This window comes from Lactuca virosa, chromosome 1 (genome assembly GCF_052849685.1).
Source record: "Lactuca virosa cultivar CGN04683 chromosome 1, Lactuca_virosa_CGN04683_v6, whole genome shotgun sequence".
Lineage (NCBI taxonomy): Eukaryota > Viridiplantae > Streptophyta > Magnoliopsida > Asterales > Asteraceae > Lactuca > Lactuca virosa.
Window position 1 is genome coordinate 306727985 of NC_136426.1, and position 17642 is coordinate 306745626.

Consider the following 17642-nt stretch of genomic DNA (forward strand, 5'->3'; position numbering starts at 1 on the left):
TTGAATGTTACAAGATTGGACATTTTTCGAAAAAGAAAAATCAAATGATCAATGAGAAGGCCGGAGAAATTTGGGTATTTTTAATATCTTGACATATTTATGAATAATTTTTGTTTTACTTTTAATCTAAATTGTTTTGTTATGTAGAATGAATTGCTAAATGAGGAAGCTTCTTCTTCTTGTTCGCCGGCTGAAATATGTATGAAAAAACTACATCGTATACCGGGATATATAAAATGGCGTTCTGTTTCGAGAAAACAAGTTTTAGGCACAGAAAAGTTACAAATGGAACTGGAATTGGAAAAGGAAAAATCAAAAGCCTTGGAGGAGGAAATTCGTGTAATTAAAGAAGAGCAGATCAAATATCGAGAGGAGCAAAATAATAAAATGGAATTTATGATGAGTGAGCTTTCACGTTTATCTCAATTGCATTGATCAATTGAACTTACTTTTCTTATTAAATGAACTTCACCCGGTTCATCTTTATATGTTTGTTGTTTGAAATATTGGATAAAATGTATAGATATTCTTTTAAAATTGGCATTTAATTTTCATATTATAAATGTGAAGATTTATTTGGTTATTGTTGTATTGTAAAAATTTATAGGATTGCTTTTTCTTTTGTCTAATTGGATATTGTTATATTTCATATTAAAAATGACATTTAATATTTCAATAATTTCTTAATTATTGACACCTTTTTGTGTCTAATAGGATAAATCAGTGATGTCCTGGTATAGTCACTAATCGGATTAAACAGTGACCACTTTCTATGGTCACTAATCGGATTAAATAGTGACGATTTTTATTGGTCACTAAGTAGATAAAATAGTGACAACTTTAATTGATTAGTGACAACATTTAGTGACGAGTATATTTTAGTCACTGTTTAGTGACCATATTTATATTTGGTCACTAAATCGGTTTTGTGACGGACCTATAGTGACGAAAAGTGACGACCGGAATTTTCGTCACTAAATCATTTAGTGACGATTCATTCTATTGTTAGTGACCATATCGTTTTGGTCACTAATTGGCATTTTTTTGTAGTGATTGTAGGAAAAATAATGATAGAGTTGTATAGATTGTAGAAAGATGATGTAAGAATCCATTGAACTCTATGTATTGTGGATGCCCTGAAATCATAAAAAGTTTGAATTGTTGAATAGATTTTAAAAAAACCAAAGTTAGTTTGAAAGCGTTAATTATATTTTTAAAAATTCCGGTCGATTATTGAAAGTGTCGCTATGAATGCAAGAACATATGATAAAGGTTTCATTTCAGTTTAGATAGTATATAAAATTTTAAGTTTAATTAAACCGTTCGTTGTGTTTTGTCCAATGAAAGCTTACTGCTAGATATACATCAACGAATGGTAAAGTTTCACTTTCCCGAAAATATTATAATACACATAAATAATACCTGCTCCTCACAATTGGATTCATTCTTATGCATTATAGATCACATCGGTGCAGTTAAATAAATGAGTTGGGCTTAACTGCTTATGTGATATTTAAGCATATTTAATTTGAAGATTTTACCAAACCCTGTTTTTTTATCAAGCCATCTGCTTTAATCGATCCATTGATTAGCTGGACAGTTACTTTCGTTATTTTATATATTCTGCTACAAGTTGTTCTCTAATTCTTTATAACTTGTTGGGATTTTGCGATGGTAATGCATTAGGTTAATGATTGAAGAATGCATGTTCCTACTCCAAAGTCAACTATTTTGTGCCCTTTGATTGTCTTTACTTTTAACATGAGTTGTTGTCAACAGTTAGACGATGGCTAACCTTGTCATCTATAGTACATGTTTGCTAGATATTATAAGAAATGTCGGGACCCTAGCAAATATTACCATTGTTAACATGACCGTTCTCCTATCTCTATCATTTTGAAACGGCTTGATTGTGGTAATTATCAAAGTCAACCATATTTGTTTTTATTAATTTTCCATAAGATGCAAATTCATGCCATGTGGTGACAACAACATTTTGATGCTGTTCAAATTATTCGGTTTCCCTAATAGACTATATAATGAGCCTTGATATGGTTTACATTCCAAATATCCCACAAATAAGTTTAAGTTGTGTGAGAGTCTTTCCTGTTCGAAATGGCTGGTGGAATGAACTTATTCGGGATTTTCATTCTTCAAATAATAGTCCTATCACTGTTTTCTTTACATGCAGAAGGCCAAGGGTTGAAAGTAGGGTTCTATAAAAAATCATGCCCTCAAGCCGAGGTGATAATATCTAAGGTTATCAGCGATGTTATGGCTGTAGCACCATCTCTATCTGGCCCTCTTTTGAGAATGCACTTCCACGATTGCTTCATTAGGGTTCGTAATAGCACACTTTAGCACAAGATTTTAATTCCCTTCTTTTTGCATCGTAATTTACATTCTTAAACTACTAATATAACTAGTATGCCTCTCTTATTTATAGGGTTGTGATGGATCTGTCCTACTGGATTCTCCAACGAATCAATCAGAGAAATTTTCGCCACCAAATCTAAGCCTAAGGGGGTTCAACATTATCGATAGGGTGAAGCTGGCGTTAGAAAAGGCCTGCCCAGATGTGGTTTCATGTGCTGACATTGTTGCATTAGTTGCCAGAGACGTTACAGTAGCGGTATATATCATTCTCCTCTCAAAACTTAATTTCTGAAATGACTTTTTATAAGTTCATTTTATAAGTTCCACGATAACCAATTGTGTTTCCTTTTTGTTTTTTCACTTGTTGACAGACTAAGGGACCATATTGGGAGGTTGAAACAGGCCGAAGAGATGGAAATGTGTCTTTATTCATTGATCCCATAACCCCAGTGACAGGCTTGCCATCATTTACCTCAAACATCAGTGTTTTGAAACAATCGTGGGCATTACGGGGCCTAAGCACAAAAGACCTTGTTGTTCTCTCAGGTACAATGTCAGCTTTGTGTTTCTAAAAGTGAGTCGAATCAGTGAGTTGAAACGCATTATTTAATAATGTTTATACATGTGGATTCTTTATCATTTATAGGAGGGCACACCATAGGGATATCTCATTGTTCGTCATTTGATAGCCGGCTCTACAACTTCACCGGTAAAGGTGATACCGACCCCACCATGGACCCTAACTACATCGCAAGATTGAAGTTAAAGTGCAAGCCAAACGATCTAACCACATTTGCTGAGTTAGACCCAGGAAGCTTCAAGACATTCGATGACTCCTATTTCAAATTAGTGACAAAGAGGAGGGGGCTTCTTCAATCAGATGCGGCCTTACTCGATGACCCAGAGACTAGAGCTTACATGATTCAAGCTACTAGCCGTGGTTCCGCATTCTTCAAGGACTTTGGTGTCTCTATGGTTAACATGGGCAGGATTGGGGTCCTTACAGGTTCTCAAGGTGAAATTCGGAATGTGTGCACCAAAAGTAACTAGTCTTGATTTTATACTAAACCAAAATAATACCTAAAAATATCTTGGCCGATATATGTTTGCATGTTGATTTAATCTCATGCATAAGATTGATTAGTGAATAACACACATCCATCGAAGAGAGTGCCACGAGTTAGATCCCGTAAACGTGATTTTCCCGGTATGTCATTCTATATAGACACAAGAGTTCTTGTCGCCATGTATTCAATTAAAATTTTCAAAGTTTTTTCCATTATTTAAGTGTATTATTCTTGATTTGTTGCTTTTTAAATGAAAGACATCCACCAAATTAAGAGTGTATTACCCTAACGTTTGTATTTGTTCTTGCTCATGGAGGCGTTTGCATAAATATATATATATATACTAGCTGTTTAACCGCGCCAAGCGACGGGTGCAAATGGTTTTTTCAGAAATTAGTTTTTAGAGACGATCAATTTTTTTTGCACAAATAGTTTATTAAACGTAAACAACACAGTCAAAAACACTAAAATAAAACAACACCTAACATTTTATTGCGGCTCATTAAAATATAATAAAGGTTATATTACAAAAAAAAAAAAAAACACTACTAATACAAACAATAAACTTAAATTGCCTATCTTAAATTGTTATTAGGGCAAAAGTGTTAAACAATGCAATTTTATTTGTATGAAAAAAGATCAACATACGATTATTATTATTTGTTTAATAAAGTTATTAGAGATTATGAATATCATTAAATTTCAATATGAAAAAAATATGTTTATTATTATATATTTAATTGAAAATATTAAATCGGTAATTTGTAACAGTAAGATTAAAAATGGTGTCTTCACCTATGACTTTCAGCAATTAAATTGTTGAAAAAACATCATAAGAATGTTAATCTAATCATATTTTAAAATGATGCATACCACTTAGGTTTTAAAATATTTTCAATAATCGATTTAAACTATCTAAATATGGAAAATGTATTGCTTTTGGATAAAAAAAATCATTGTAAGATTGTAGTAGTTTTTCTATTTTTATCCCTTCTATGATTTCCACATATATTTTGTATAGGAAACATTTTTACAAAGCAATGCTAATAAAGCAACTGACAATAAAAACATATGCAACAATGTCAGATATTGCCCTACATTGAACTTTTATCCCTTCATAACTTGCGACAATACAGAGAACACATATTACATTCAAATGGCAGATACCGCCAAGGGTGTAAGCCACAAATGTAGATTGATTGGAAAACATATAAAGTTTGGTATCATAATTTTAATAGAACTCAAGGACAATAAACATAAAGTTTGGGAATCCATAATTGGTTGACAAATAGAAAAAAGTTCACTATTACAAATTTGCCCTAACCCAATCTTGATAGCTATCCACCTTATTTATCAGTTTGTTTCTTTTGTGGATGTTAATCACATAAAATAGTCATCCTTCTGACTTGTGCAAATCTGTCAAATAAAAGTTACAAAAGGTCAAATGCATGCTAAAAATCTAAACCGCATGCGGTTATCACTTTCTAGTTTGATAGTTTAAATACAAAGTTTTAATTAAAACAATAAAATACCTTCCTTGGTGTGAAAACCTTCTTCCTGCCAACAAAGAACTAAGTTATAACTGTAGTTGGATATGAAATAAGTCAGCAGCCCATTCTCCACATACAAATCCTATCATGTAAATGTGCGTACCCCTAAAAACCCATAATTTATATATAAGATAATGTACAAATTCATCATCTTTTATTTTTAAACATACTTGCTGCATTATCTTGGGAAATTCAGGCACCAAGTCCTTTCAATCAGAATCATCTCTTATTTTAAAACATGAGTTGCAAGACCACACTTAGTTATTCCGATCTCGTTCAAGTTTATTCCGGTCAGTGAGATTAGTGAACTGTAAATAAGTGATCACTAAGATTATTATACAAAATATATCACAAGACATCAACATATGAAACATGATACATGCGAAGTAATTAGTAAAGATACTTCAATTTAAATTTCTTTGAAGGTCAAAATACTTCATCATGTTTCCATTTACTCTGTAAACCATATCAAGGGAGACCAAGCATGCTTCATGGATCCACACGTTGTCAAGGCATAATAGATGAAATGAATAAATTTATTAGAAAAAGTTGTTGAACATATAAGATAACGATGAGAGAATAGTTAAGTATATCTCTAATTAGGCCCTCAACACCAAATAGTTGCGACTATTGGAGATCTTCATCAGGATTTTTCCGTACATACCATAGCCCTACAAAACAATTTATCATTTATATGATCAGTTCAAATCAACAAAAATAATGTTGAGCAAGTAAAACACAGATATTTCCAACATATAAAAAATTACAGCCCCGTTCTTATAGCAATGGTATTCTATTGGATATTTTTTCAAACACTATTAAAGAAAGGCTTGAGAACTATGAACCACCAGCCCACCTTCACACCTGCTTCTTCCCGGTTTATCGGGAATAGCTTCGAGATTGTCTGACTCAGACATATAGTTACACTCTTTGCACATTAACCCACGGAAGACTTGTGAAGACTCGATCATAATTCTCATTATTGACTGATATTTACCAGCTTGACATCTGGAGCCAACTGATCTTGTAGTCGGCTTTGCATACCTTCAAAATCAATGTGTAGCAGTACTACTTAATGTCACTTTAACACATCTCCTTGAAGAAAACCTTTAGCATCTCAAAACTCATCTTTACATTTTCTTGACAACACCAAATATATTTTTTTTTAAATCATTGTAATTGATAATGCTTTGGAAAAAAAACTCAGAAACATAAAACTTTACATCGGAGTTTGTGTTGATTCATCATTGCTGCTATTTCAATTAAGACATCTTCCATTCCCTGGTTCAAATAAACAAAGTATGGTCATAAAGACTACTTTAGAAGGAGATTATCATGATTGCATTTGTAAGAAAGTATTGAAAAACTTACCACTTCGGAGGGTTTTATGATCCATGTTAAAAACAACAAAAACCAAGTAAATAACTCTATGAGGAAATTCATTAAACACCTTATGTGCAAACACCTTAAGGTCTAAATCTTTCGTGTGTATGTGTATGTGTAGACAACAAAAAACAGAGAAATCTATGCCAGGTGTGTATCAATTCACGATTCTTACCTTCCTGCTGATCTCCAGCGGGGAGTAATGACTTTTGGAAAAAAAAGATTCACAACTAAAAATACTCAAAAATATTATAATCATGAACCTGTAACAATAAAACTATAGGAGAGACTGATGGTACCTAAAGAGAGAAAGGGGACTCTGGTGGTGGTTACTAATGGCTGTGAAATAACAGAATATGCACCTACTGTGACATTAATACATAACTTATTATCCATAAACCTTATGTTAATATGAACCAGAAAAACCAAAATGGAATCAAATCAAACAAACCTGCAAAAAAAAATCCACCGTCACCGCCCCTGCCATGGGATGTTTAAGTCGGAACGACGACGTCATCAACCCATCTAGATATGGAGAAAAAAATATGAATTTTAGAGGAAAGAATCATCGATATTTTTCTCCATCTTTTTTCTCGTAACCTATGCAAAGATGTCGTATTTTGTGTGTGTATGAAGGAAGGCTTCAAGGGTCTCCTTCTTCATAACTTGCTTAATTTGAAAGAACCCTAAAAAGGAATAGTACAATAAATTAAAGTTTATTTCATAACAACAAACATAAAACCATATTAGGGCTTCAAATAGAGATGATAAGAAAGAGAAGGTGCATGCTCGTTATGGTGGAAGAAGGGTATTCCATACCTGAAATCGAACCTAGATGTAGAATGAAATATGCAAAATCGAGAGTGAGGGACGACGGCTAAATTTTCTGGGTCTGTGGTTTTCAAAGAGATATGTATCAAGAATCATGTGAAGTGAGGGAGATGTTGGGTTTTATATCAATTTCATTTTAACCTATGAATGGGTCTACACTTTGAGCTAAAATTGTTGAAAATGTCGAGATATAAGGAAAGTCAGATGAGACCGATATATTTGCCAGTGAAATTGGACACTGTTGGTTAATTGAACCCATTTTTCTTTGACTTTTTCAATTGTTGACCAAACAGATCATGCAATGCCTTGAATTTTTCAATTGTTGACCAAACAGATCACGTAACGCTTTGAATGGTTGTACAAATCGCATAAGGGTTTGTACCTCTTAAAATTCAGCATTTGAGGCTAAATGCTTATTAAAGTATAAAGATATATATATATATATATATATATATATATATATATATATATATATATATATATATATATATATATATATATATATATATATTATAAATCTAAGTAAATATCAATTCCATTAACATAATAATAATAATAATAATAATAATAATAATAATAATAATAATAATAATAATGATGATGATGCATATAAAACAATACAACCGATTACACAAATATATATATATATATATATATATATATATATATATATATATATATATATAAATTCAACACTTTTTTCATCAGTTAAATAATCTATTTACTTACATATTGTACATTTAGCATCATACTTTTATATTCTAACTTTAAACCATAACAAAAACATACAACAATTTACATGAATGTCATTCATTGAGAAAAGACTTCCAAGCTTATTGAGTTATGTCTCATTTTAGTTTTATATGATGAAATCAAGGTTGTAATGAAATGGTTCATGCATTCGATTTAAATAATGTTTTTTGTCTACCGGAATGGAATCGACCATTCTTGAAGGAATGTGATACCTTTCATTTTGTTCGATTTCATTCTTTTCATTCCAACATGTAATTGAATGAAACAACAAAATAACCTACTTAAATGATAAATAAATTATAATTATTGAACTTTTCCTTGTAAAGTATATCGTGCGCTACAAGACAATAAGTCTAAAGTTACAAAAAAGTGATGTTTTAGAATCTCAGTCAAGTTTTGTATCAATGTTGACCAATACACCAAATAAATCTTTGAATCTTTTAGGGCTTTTGGGTAATATCAATCTAATAATGGCCAAATTCTTTAATTTTGCCCACAAATCTAACATGTAACCGACCCCTTTGGACTTTTTTTTTACATTACACACCAACATAGTTTCCTTAGTGTGAAGAGTGGAAAAAGGAATTATATTTATGAAATAAGAAATTATACCTTCTCAACAACATCACCTGATAAAGGGAAATCTTCATAGTTTATGTATTATTGAACACGGTCACGAATGACTTCTGTTGATACAAGTATATGCCCCTCTTTCAATGTCTTTGTATCATTATATACATGCAAGATGGCCTATAAATGTGATTAGTACTAAAATGAAATGATGAATTAAAATATATTCTTAAAGGGTTTATGTAATACTATTTTATAGAAAGCCGATGATAAAAAGCTCATTGAAAATTATGATGAAAACTAAATTATGAATTGAAAATTATTATATAGAATAATAAAATTCATGCATCTATATAGAATACATATTGACAGGAGTATAAAATTATAAGAATCATAAAAGGATACTTTTATTATTCATGAAAGATAGCCACAAGCTACGCTCACCAGGACAGTGAAATCTTCTGGTCTGTCACCCAAAAATTGCCCTTTGTCAAATAATGAAAATTAAAACAAAAAATATATCAAATTAGCATGTATAATGCATATAATTATATAACTACCTTTATATCTTCAAGTAAGATCGTGTGGTTTCATAAACTAAAAACCTAATTTCAAGATTTGGGATAACATCTTGTAAAATATACATGTATGTAGTCAGACGAGAGGGAACGATAATACCAAATAATAAGTATGCACTTTATTACCATCAGACAAGCACCAAGTCCTTTATTGATGTAAAAAATTCCATCTCCCCTGTTGATGATGCGTAAAGGATTCCATATACCCCTATAATAAATACAATCACATGCAAATTACACTAGTAGAAACAGACCTTTAGTGATACAAAATTTATGACTAGCAATGATTTATGATACGCAAAAGTGTGTGACCTAAAAATAATGTCAGCTCTCCATAAATTTGAAGGATTTAGGACGCGTATTTTTGCGTTTCCTAAAACTAGTGTCACAAAAATCACGGAGGGCGCTTATTATAAAATTTGTGTCATCTGATCATGTGGTTTTATAATTTTTTAATGAAACACGCGTTTTAATAGCCAACGCGGGAAATGGAATCCCAAAAAATTAAAACTGCCGCCTGTTCGATCTCCTCTCTGTTTCCCATTGTTCCCTCTACTGATGTATCCGCCTTTTAACATCGGCACTGATCTTTGAATTAGCAACAAGAAGCCCTAGGCCTCCGCCTTCACCCACCTCCAGCGCCTCCAACCTTTCTTCGTTCATCCAACACCACTTAGGATTTCTCAGGAAGACCAGTTCCTCCAACCTTTCTTCGTTCGATTTCATCTCCCTCCCCCCCCCCTCTAACCTAAAAGTTTCAAAGGGGGAAAAATCTCCTTCATATTATCCTTGAACTCATCCCCTTCGGTCAAGTGGTTCATATCTAACCACACAATCGCATCCTCAATATTCTTTTCAACCGGAGTCAACTTCTCACCAAGCTTCTCATCTTTCGATGTGTTCCACATGCTGTACGTATGATTCTCCAAAGCATTCTTCACCTCCAACTTCTTCTTGTGCTCCTCATCTTTACACTCATACTTCTCAGCAACCTGAACCATCTTCCCAATCTCATCCTTTGAAAGTCTCCCCTTGTCATTAGTATTTGTAATATTGTTCTTTTTCCCTGTACCCTGCAATATTATCTTTCAAGAAGACCCTTCACAAGCTTTCCTGAATTGGATCGATACCAGATGTAAATTTGTACACCAAACTTCATTTTTTCATCATTCACCGTTAATCGGAATCAATTTGTTATTTGCTCTATTCCCCTTTGTGACTGTGTTGGACAATGATACAATATTTGATTAATTAGTTTTTGTTAGAAAATGTCATTTGGTTTCATTTCCTGTATTTCTTTCTCAATTTTTTATGTTCTGTGAGAATTGAAAGGCAATGTATTCTGATCAATGGAATGTGCACATTATGTGTTTGTTAAAATGTCTAAACCAAATTTTAAGCTTAATTAGACCACCTTGATGGGTTTTCAGCATTCTAACACTCTTATGGTGTACATGCAACCCTAGAAACCTTGGATCTATGTTTGACTAAGACACATGCAAATAATTATTTTTCCAAGGTTCTTATCCTAACTAGCATGGCATGGGGTACTTGAATCAAATAAAACTAGTAGAATTACTTACCTTGTAGTAGTATTTGATTGCTTGGAGTTTGAGAGCCTAGCACCAACAATGTGGATGCCTCAAATGGAAGTGACAAATCACCACAAACTTGGAAACTTGAGAGAATAGTCACAAACTTCTTGAAATCGACCATCTTAGTTTACACACATCAACTAGTGCAACTTCAAGAACCAAAGCCTCCTTTATATAGTGTGGTGGATTAGGGTTACATCCATGTAAACCCTAATACCCATGTCTTTTCATTTCCATGAGATCCATGGGTTAAAGCTCCTTGGAGTATCCATGGACTTTCCATGCAAGCCTAGCCCATTCCAAATAAGCATTAGCCCACACTATATAAATACAAGAGCCCATATTTAATTAGTCATACTTTTGATCTCTAAATTAATTCTAAATTAATTACAGATCAACACTAATTAAATAATATGATTTTATATTAATATATTAGAACTTATAATATATTAATAAATCATAACTTATACTATTCTCAAAAGATTATCCGTAAATTTTTCGGGTGAAGTGCAACCCAAATGGACCATGTCGGGTCGGTTCAAGTACATACCAAATATAGTTATGGACTTAGAAACTATCTCCAACAGTCTCCCACTTGGATAAGTCTAATAACTATAGTTGCAAGTATGACTTCTGGAACCGATCAACAATCGTAGCTCTTAAAACTCTGTTGAACTATGAAGCGCCATTTTAGATAAGTGATCATATAATCCTCTGTTCTAGATATCAGCCGGACAAATACATGGAACATGGTCTTGCTTATTGTCCAGCATTTATTTCCCGATTTCTGATTTGTTTGACATAGAACTTAACTGAACACATCAATTTAGTTCCGACCGGGCCCGGTACATAGGTCAAAACAAAATCATCGAGGGGCCCAGATATCGCTTCTAATCCTAGAAGGAACAGATAAACTTCGACTCAGATGTTTGCTCTACTACTTGTTGAACTACACACAAAGGCACGGTTTATAACATCGAGTTACCAATGCGTTTTCGTGCAATCAATGCATAACCAACTCATAGGCAACAAATCATATCTCTAGGTTTGAAGACTTATATGATATTACCGTCTCACGATCACTCGAGATAAATTCCATGAAGTGATACAAGTGAGCGTGGGTTGAATCTAATACTCAGAACTTATGATCACTCATGAGTGCTGTAGCCCCGCTTTGTCTAACATCTTAGACCTCTACAAGCCAACCCATGACAGTCTTGATTCATATCTACTTCCAACATATGACCGACTGTGGAGAGTTTGAATAATATGATATAAACCATAACATAATTATTCTGGAAGTCAAAACATGCAAAAAGAAATAATAGTAAACGATTGACAAGAGATAGCAACACTTTACTCATAGATAACAACTTTTATTTATCATCAAATGTCAATTACATTTTACAAATTTCAAGATTATCTAACTACTAAAACTAATATCATCCTTCAGCCCTATGCTCCGAGCATGCTGGAGATGCTTAGCCCGAGTCAGTCCCTTCGTGAGGGGATCTGCTGAGTTCTCATCCGATGATACCCTCTTTGCCACGAGGATTCCTTCTTCTATTCGATGTCTGATGAAGTGATATTTTCTGTCAATGTGTCTGGATCTCCCATGATCTCTTGGTTCCTTGGCTAAGGCAACCGCACTATTGCTGTCACAGAAAATCTCCATTGGCTCCTTTATAGTTGGTACAACTCCAAGGTCTCCGATAAAGTTCTTTAGCCATATAGCCTCCTTTGCTGCCTCGCTTGCTGCTATATACTCTAATTCACAAGTGGAATCAGCCACTGTCTCCTGCTTGGAACTTTTCCAAGTAATTGCCCCTCCGTTTAGAGTAAAGACCCAGCCCGACTGAGAGTAGAAATTATCCCTGTCAGTCTGAAAGCTAGCATCACTGTACCCTACAACTCTCAAGTCTTCACTGCAACCGAGGATAAGGACCCAGTCCTTAGTCCTCCGTAGGTACTTGAGGATATTCTTTACCGCAGTCCAGTGTGCCTTGCCAGGGTTCCCCTGATACCTGCTAACCATGCTCAAAGCAAAGGCTACATCAGGTCGAGTACACGTCATAGCATACATGATCGATCCTACAGCTGAAGCATAAGGTATTCGACTCATTTCTGCTATCTCAGCCTCAGTACTAGGGCTTTGTGTCTTACTCAATCTGGCGTTACTCTGGATGGGTAACTCTCCTTTCTTGGAGTTATGCATGTTGAACCTTTTCAACACTTTGTCCACATAGGTGCTTTGACTAAGTCCAATTAGTCGTTTACTCCTGTTTCTCAAAATCCTTATCCCTAGGATATAGGTAGCTTCTCCATGGTCCTTCATAGCGAAACACTTCCCAAGCCAGGACTTTACTTCCTGCAGGGTTGGGATGTCATTTCCTATGAGTAGTATGTCATCCACATACAGTACCAAAAAGCTGACTATACTCCCACTAGCCTTGATATAGACACAAGATTCATCTTCACTCCTTGAAAAGCCAAATTCTTTGACTTTCTCATCAAAGCAAAGATTCCATCTGCGAGGTGCCTGTTTTAATCAATAAATGGATTTCTCGAGCTTACACACTCTACTGGGGTACTCTGTACTGACAAAACCCTGTGGCTGAACCATGTAAACATCTTCAGCCAACTTTCCATTAAGGAAAGTGGTTTTGACATCCATTTGTCATATTTCATAATCATGAAATGCAGCAATGGCTAACAGAACCCTAATAGACTTAATCTTGGCCACTGGTGAAAAGGTCTCATCATAATCAACTCCCGGAGTTTGAGAATAACCCTTTGCAACCAGTCGTGCCTTATAAGTGTGTACATTACCATCCATGTCGGTCTTCTTCTTGAAGATCCATTTGCACCCAACTATCTTACGATCAGGTACATTGTCAACCAAGTTCCAAACTTGATTGTCATACATGGACTGTATCTCGCTATCCATAGCCTCTTTCCATTTAGCAGCCTCAGGGCCTTCCATGGCTTCCGTGTAGCTGTTAGGCTCATCCAGATTTACCAGTGTGTTATCACTGATAAGTGTCTCACCTTCTGCAGTAATATGAAAACCATAATAATGCTCAGGTGCATTCCTAACTATGGTGGAACGCCTCAGATGTATAGATTCTTCAGTCGGCTCAACAGGAGTTTCCTCCTCAGGTTGAGGGCTAGGGTTTGAGGTTCCTTCACCACTTGACTCTTGAATTTCCTCAAGGTCAATTTGCCTCCCACTGTCTCCTTGGCTCATGAATTCTCTCTCTCGAAAAAATCCTCTTCTTGCTACAAAGACCACATTATCACTGAGTATGTAGAAGATGTAACCAAAGGATTTTTGTGGGTAGCTGATGAAAATACACCTTTCGCTTCGGGGTTCGAGCTTATCGTGAGTCTCGCGTCTCACGAAGGCCTCGCAACCCCAAATCTTGATGTGGTCTAGATTGGGAATTTTTCCAGTCCACACCTCGTGAGGTGTTTTGGCAACCTTCTTTGTAGGGACTAGATTAAGGATATGGGCGACAGTCTCTAAGGCATACCCCCAAAATGAGATTGGTAGCGAAGCTCGACTCATCATGGAACGAACCATGTCCAACAAGGTCCGATTGCGCCTCTCAGCTACACCATTCAACTGTGGTGTCCTAGGAGGTGTCAATTGTGAGACAATCCCACATTCCTTAAGATAGTCAAGGAACTCAGTACTAAGATACTCACCACCACGATCGGATCGAAGCATCTTAATGTTCCTGCCCAACTGATTCTCCACTTCTTGCTTAAACTCTTTGAATTTTTCAAAGGTTTCTGACTTATGCTTGATTAGGTAGACATATCCATATCTACTAAAATCATCATTAAAAGTCACATAGAACCGATTAGCATCTCTTGTGGCGGTTCTGAAGGGTCCATACACATCCGTGTGTATGAGGTCCAACAAACCTTCACCCCTAGCACAAGTGCCAGTAAAAGGTGACTTTGTCATTTTACCAAGCAAACAAGATTCACAACTATCATCTGACTTTAGGTCAAATGACTCCAAGACTCCATCCTTTTGGAGTTGGCCTATGCGTTTCTTGCTTACATGTCCAAGACGACAATGCCATAAGGATGCTTTATCTAAGCTAGTGGAAGAGTTAATACACAATACATTATTTCCTAGATTATCTACAACAGATACAGTTTGATACACGCCATCACAAGGTAATGCTTTAAAATAAAGAACATTATTAAAGAAAGCATCAATACTACCATTATTATTATCAAAATAAAAGGTAAAACCTTGTTTTTACAATGCATGAAAGGAAATAACATTTCTTGCCATTTCTGGTGAATAATAACATTTATTCAAATCTAATGTAAACCCACTATTTAGCACTAAGGAATAAACTCCTATCTTGGTGACAGGTGAAGCTTTCCTGTTTCCCATGATCAAGTTTATCTTTCCCTGCTCCACATTCTCACTTATTTTTAGTCCCTCCAAATCACAACATATGTGAATACCACAACCTGTATCAAGGACCCAAGACTTAGAATGAGGTGAGTTATTAGACAATATAGTGTATATACCTACATGGTTGGGTTTTACTTTCCCATCCTTCAAATCTTGCTGGTACTTTGGGCAGTTTCGCTTCCAGTGCGACTTTTCATGGCAATAGAAGCATTCAGCCTCATTAGGGTTAGCAGAAGGAGTGACAAAACCTTTCTTGGTTTTGCTTGAAGAGGAGCCTTCAAGGGTCTTACCCTTGGTGCCCTTAGAAGGGTTCTTTCTCTTCTTCCCTTTGCCATGCCCGATTGCCAAGACATTGGCCGCAGTTGGAGTAGGAGTAGGAGTAGTAACAACCGACTTACCTTTTAGACCACTTTCGGCGGTCTTCAAGAGTCCTTGAAGTTTGCTGAGGGTGCCTTCTTCCTTGTTCATGTGATATGTCATGCAGAATTGATCATAACACGATGGCAAGGAGTGCAAAATGATGTCTATTGCTAACTCCTCAGGGAAGTTCACATTCAGCTTCAGTAAACGGTCCACATACCTTTGCATTTTCTGCATGTGGCCCGTGATGGGTTCACCATCCTTCATTCGGGTTGTTATCATGGAGGAGATTATTTCATATCGCTCTTGACGAGCACTTTGATGGTAGCGATCCATCAAGTCCTGGTGCATCTCAAAAGGATAATAGTCCTCATAGGACTTTTGGAGCTCGGCTGTCATGGTGGCCATCATGATGCATGCCACTTTTGTAGCATCTCTTTCATGTACCTCATATTCAGCAAGCTCTTCTGGAGTATCAGTTGGCTCGGGTACCTTCAGCTCCTTGTCGAGAACATATTCTTTGTTCTCATACCGAGTGACCATCCTGATGTTTCTGATCCAATCTGTAAAGTTGGACCCATCAAAGATGACTCTCCCACAAAGATTCATGAGAGAGAAGGAGCTAGTAGGGTTTGAGCCAGAAGCATTGTTATTGGAAGACATCTGAAAAGAAGAGGGAATAGATTAGATTAGATATAGAGATAGTCCTTAACAAAACACCCAAATGTAATATTAAGGCTAGGACCCAACACAATATTTTATAACTTAGAAGAGGGATGCCGTAATCTAAGCTATAAGATATTTGAAGGTAGGTGAATGACGATTCACCAATTTCCACCATGAAAAACGAAATATTTAATTAGGTTTTAATTGGTTTAGAAACTCCTAGATTATTTGAGATTCATTGAACTTTCTTCAATGGCATGTTTCAATCTCGAGTGTGCCCTTCAAGTTTTGTGACTGTGATGTCGAGGATCACAAAACAAGGTGTGAAGTAACCATGCAAATTACTTGGTACCCTTAATGTATTACCCCTCAATCGATGTGTCGGTTAACCACACACGCTCCATCGATACTATGATAAACATTAAGTCACCCTTTACCTACCTTGTTAAGTTCAAGTTAGTGTGTCGGTTAACCACACACGCTCCACTAACGACTTAAACAAAGTGTAAAGTGTAATTTCATGGATTAGCACCTTATTCACATATTCCTAAAATAACTAAGATTTGGGAATTCAATAAAGTTTAGTTACTTTAGTATTATCATTATACTTTTAATGAGAATTTATAAGTCCTTGTCCTACCCGTTCGGCTAACGACCCTCCACCAATCAAGAAAGCGGTGGGTGAGAGTGGACACCCATTAAGTTGTCATTTTATGGGCAACAACCTTATACCCCCCTTATAGACCGGCTTCGTGAATGAGGCGTACTAGCGGTAAGACGACTTGATCTTATACATATATAAATATTATTAAACTTATAATATTATAAAGTATAAGGGTTGAATTTTAACTTTTAAAATTCTAGGGGTTGGAACTTGTTATGGACTCCATTAAAACACATAAAGATCAAGAATTAAAACACATAAAGATCATTAAAACACATAAAGATCAAGAATTAATCTAATCAATAACTTAAGAACTTGTTATGGACTCCATTAAAACACATAAAGATCAAGAATTAATCTAATCAATTATTAGCACATAATTTCTATGATCTTCTAAACTCATATGTTTATGAATGTTCATATAAAAAATTTCAAGAATCGTAAAAACATATACAAAACTTGAAATTTTGATACGAGCTTTTGAACAAAACTTCGATTTTCAAGTTTTTTTTTTTTTTTTTTTTTTTTGCATCAAGTATCAAATAACAAACCAGGCTCTGATACCACTGATGGGTTTCCAGCATTCTAACACTCCTATGGTGTACATGCAACCCTAGAAACCTTGGATCTATGTTTGAATAAGATACATGCAAATAATTATTTTTCCAAGGTTCTTATCCTAACTAGCATCATGGGCTACTTGAATCAAATAAAACTAGTAGAATTACTTACCTTGTAGTAGTAGTTGATTGCTTGGAGTTTGAGAGCCTAGCACCAATAATGTGGATGCCTCAAATGGAAGTCACAA

At 35.1% G+C, this 17642-nt stretch overlaps 1 protein-coding gene across 1 annotated transcript; it reads left to right on the plus strand.

The window, feature by feature from the left end:
• Window positions 1-2056: 2056 nt before the first annotated feature.
• Window positions 2057-3732, plus strand: LOC145167699 (peroxidase 27-like). The gene is made up of 4 exons (XM_079086938.1): window positions 2057-2340; window positions 2447-2632; window positions 2748-2922; window positions 3023-3732. The coding sequence occupies exons 1-4, from the start codon at window positions 2116-2118 to the stop codon at window positions 3424-3426; spliced, it is 990 nt and encodes a 329-aa protein (XP_078943064.1). The 5' UTR covers window positions 2057-2115; the 3' UTR covers window positions 3427-3732.
• The last annotated feature ends 13910 nt before the right edge of the window (window positions 3733-17642 follow it).

Bases quoted from the DNA above. Each gene is read 5' to 3' on its own strand.
- LOC145167699 (XM_079086938.1), top strand. From the start codon at position 2,116: ATGGCTGGTGGAATGAACTTATTCGGGATTTTCATTCTTCAAATAATA. The intron at 2,341-2,446 runs GTTCGTAATAGC...TCTTATTTATAG, and splicing joins TCCACGATTGCTTCATTAGG to GGTTGTGATGGATCTGTCCT. The intron at 2,633-2,747 runs GTATATATCATT...ACTTGTTGACAG, and splicing joins CCAGAGACGTTACAGTAGCG to ACTAAGGGACCATATTGGGA.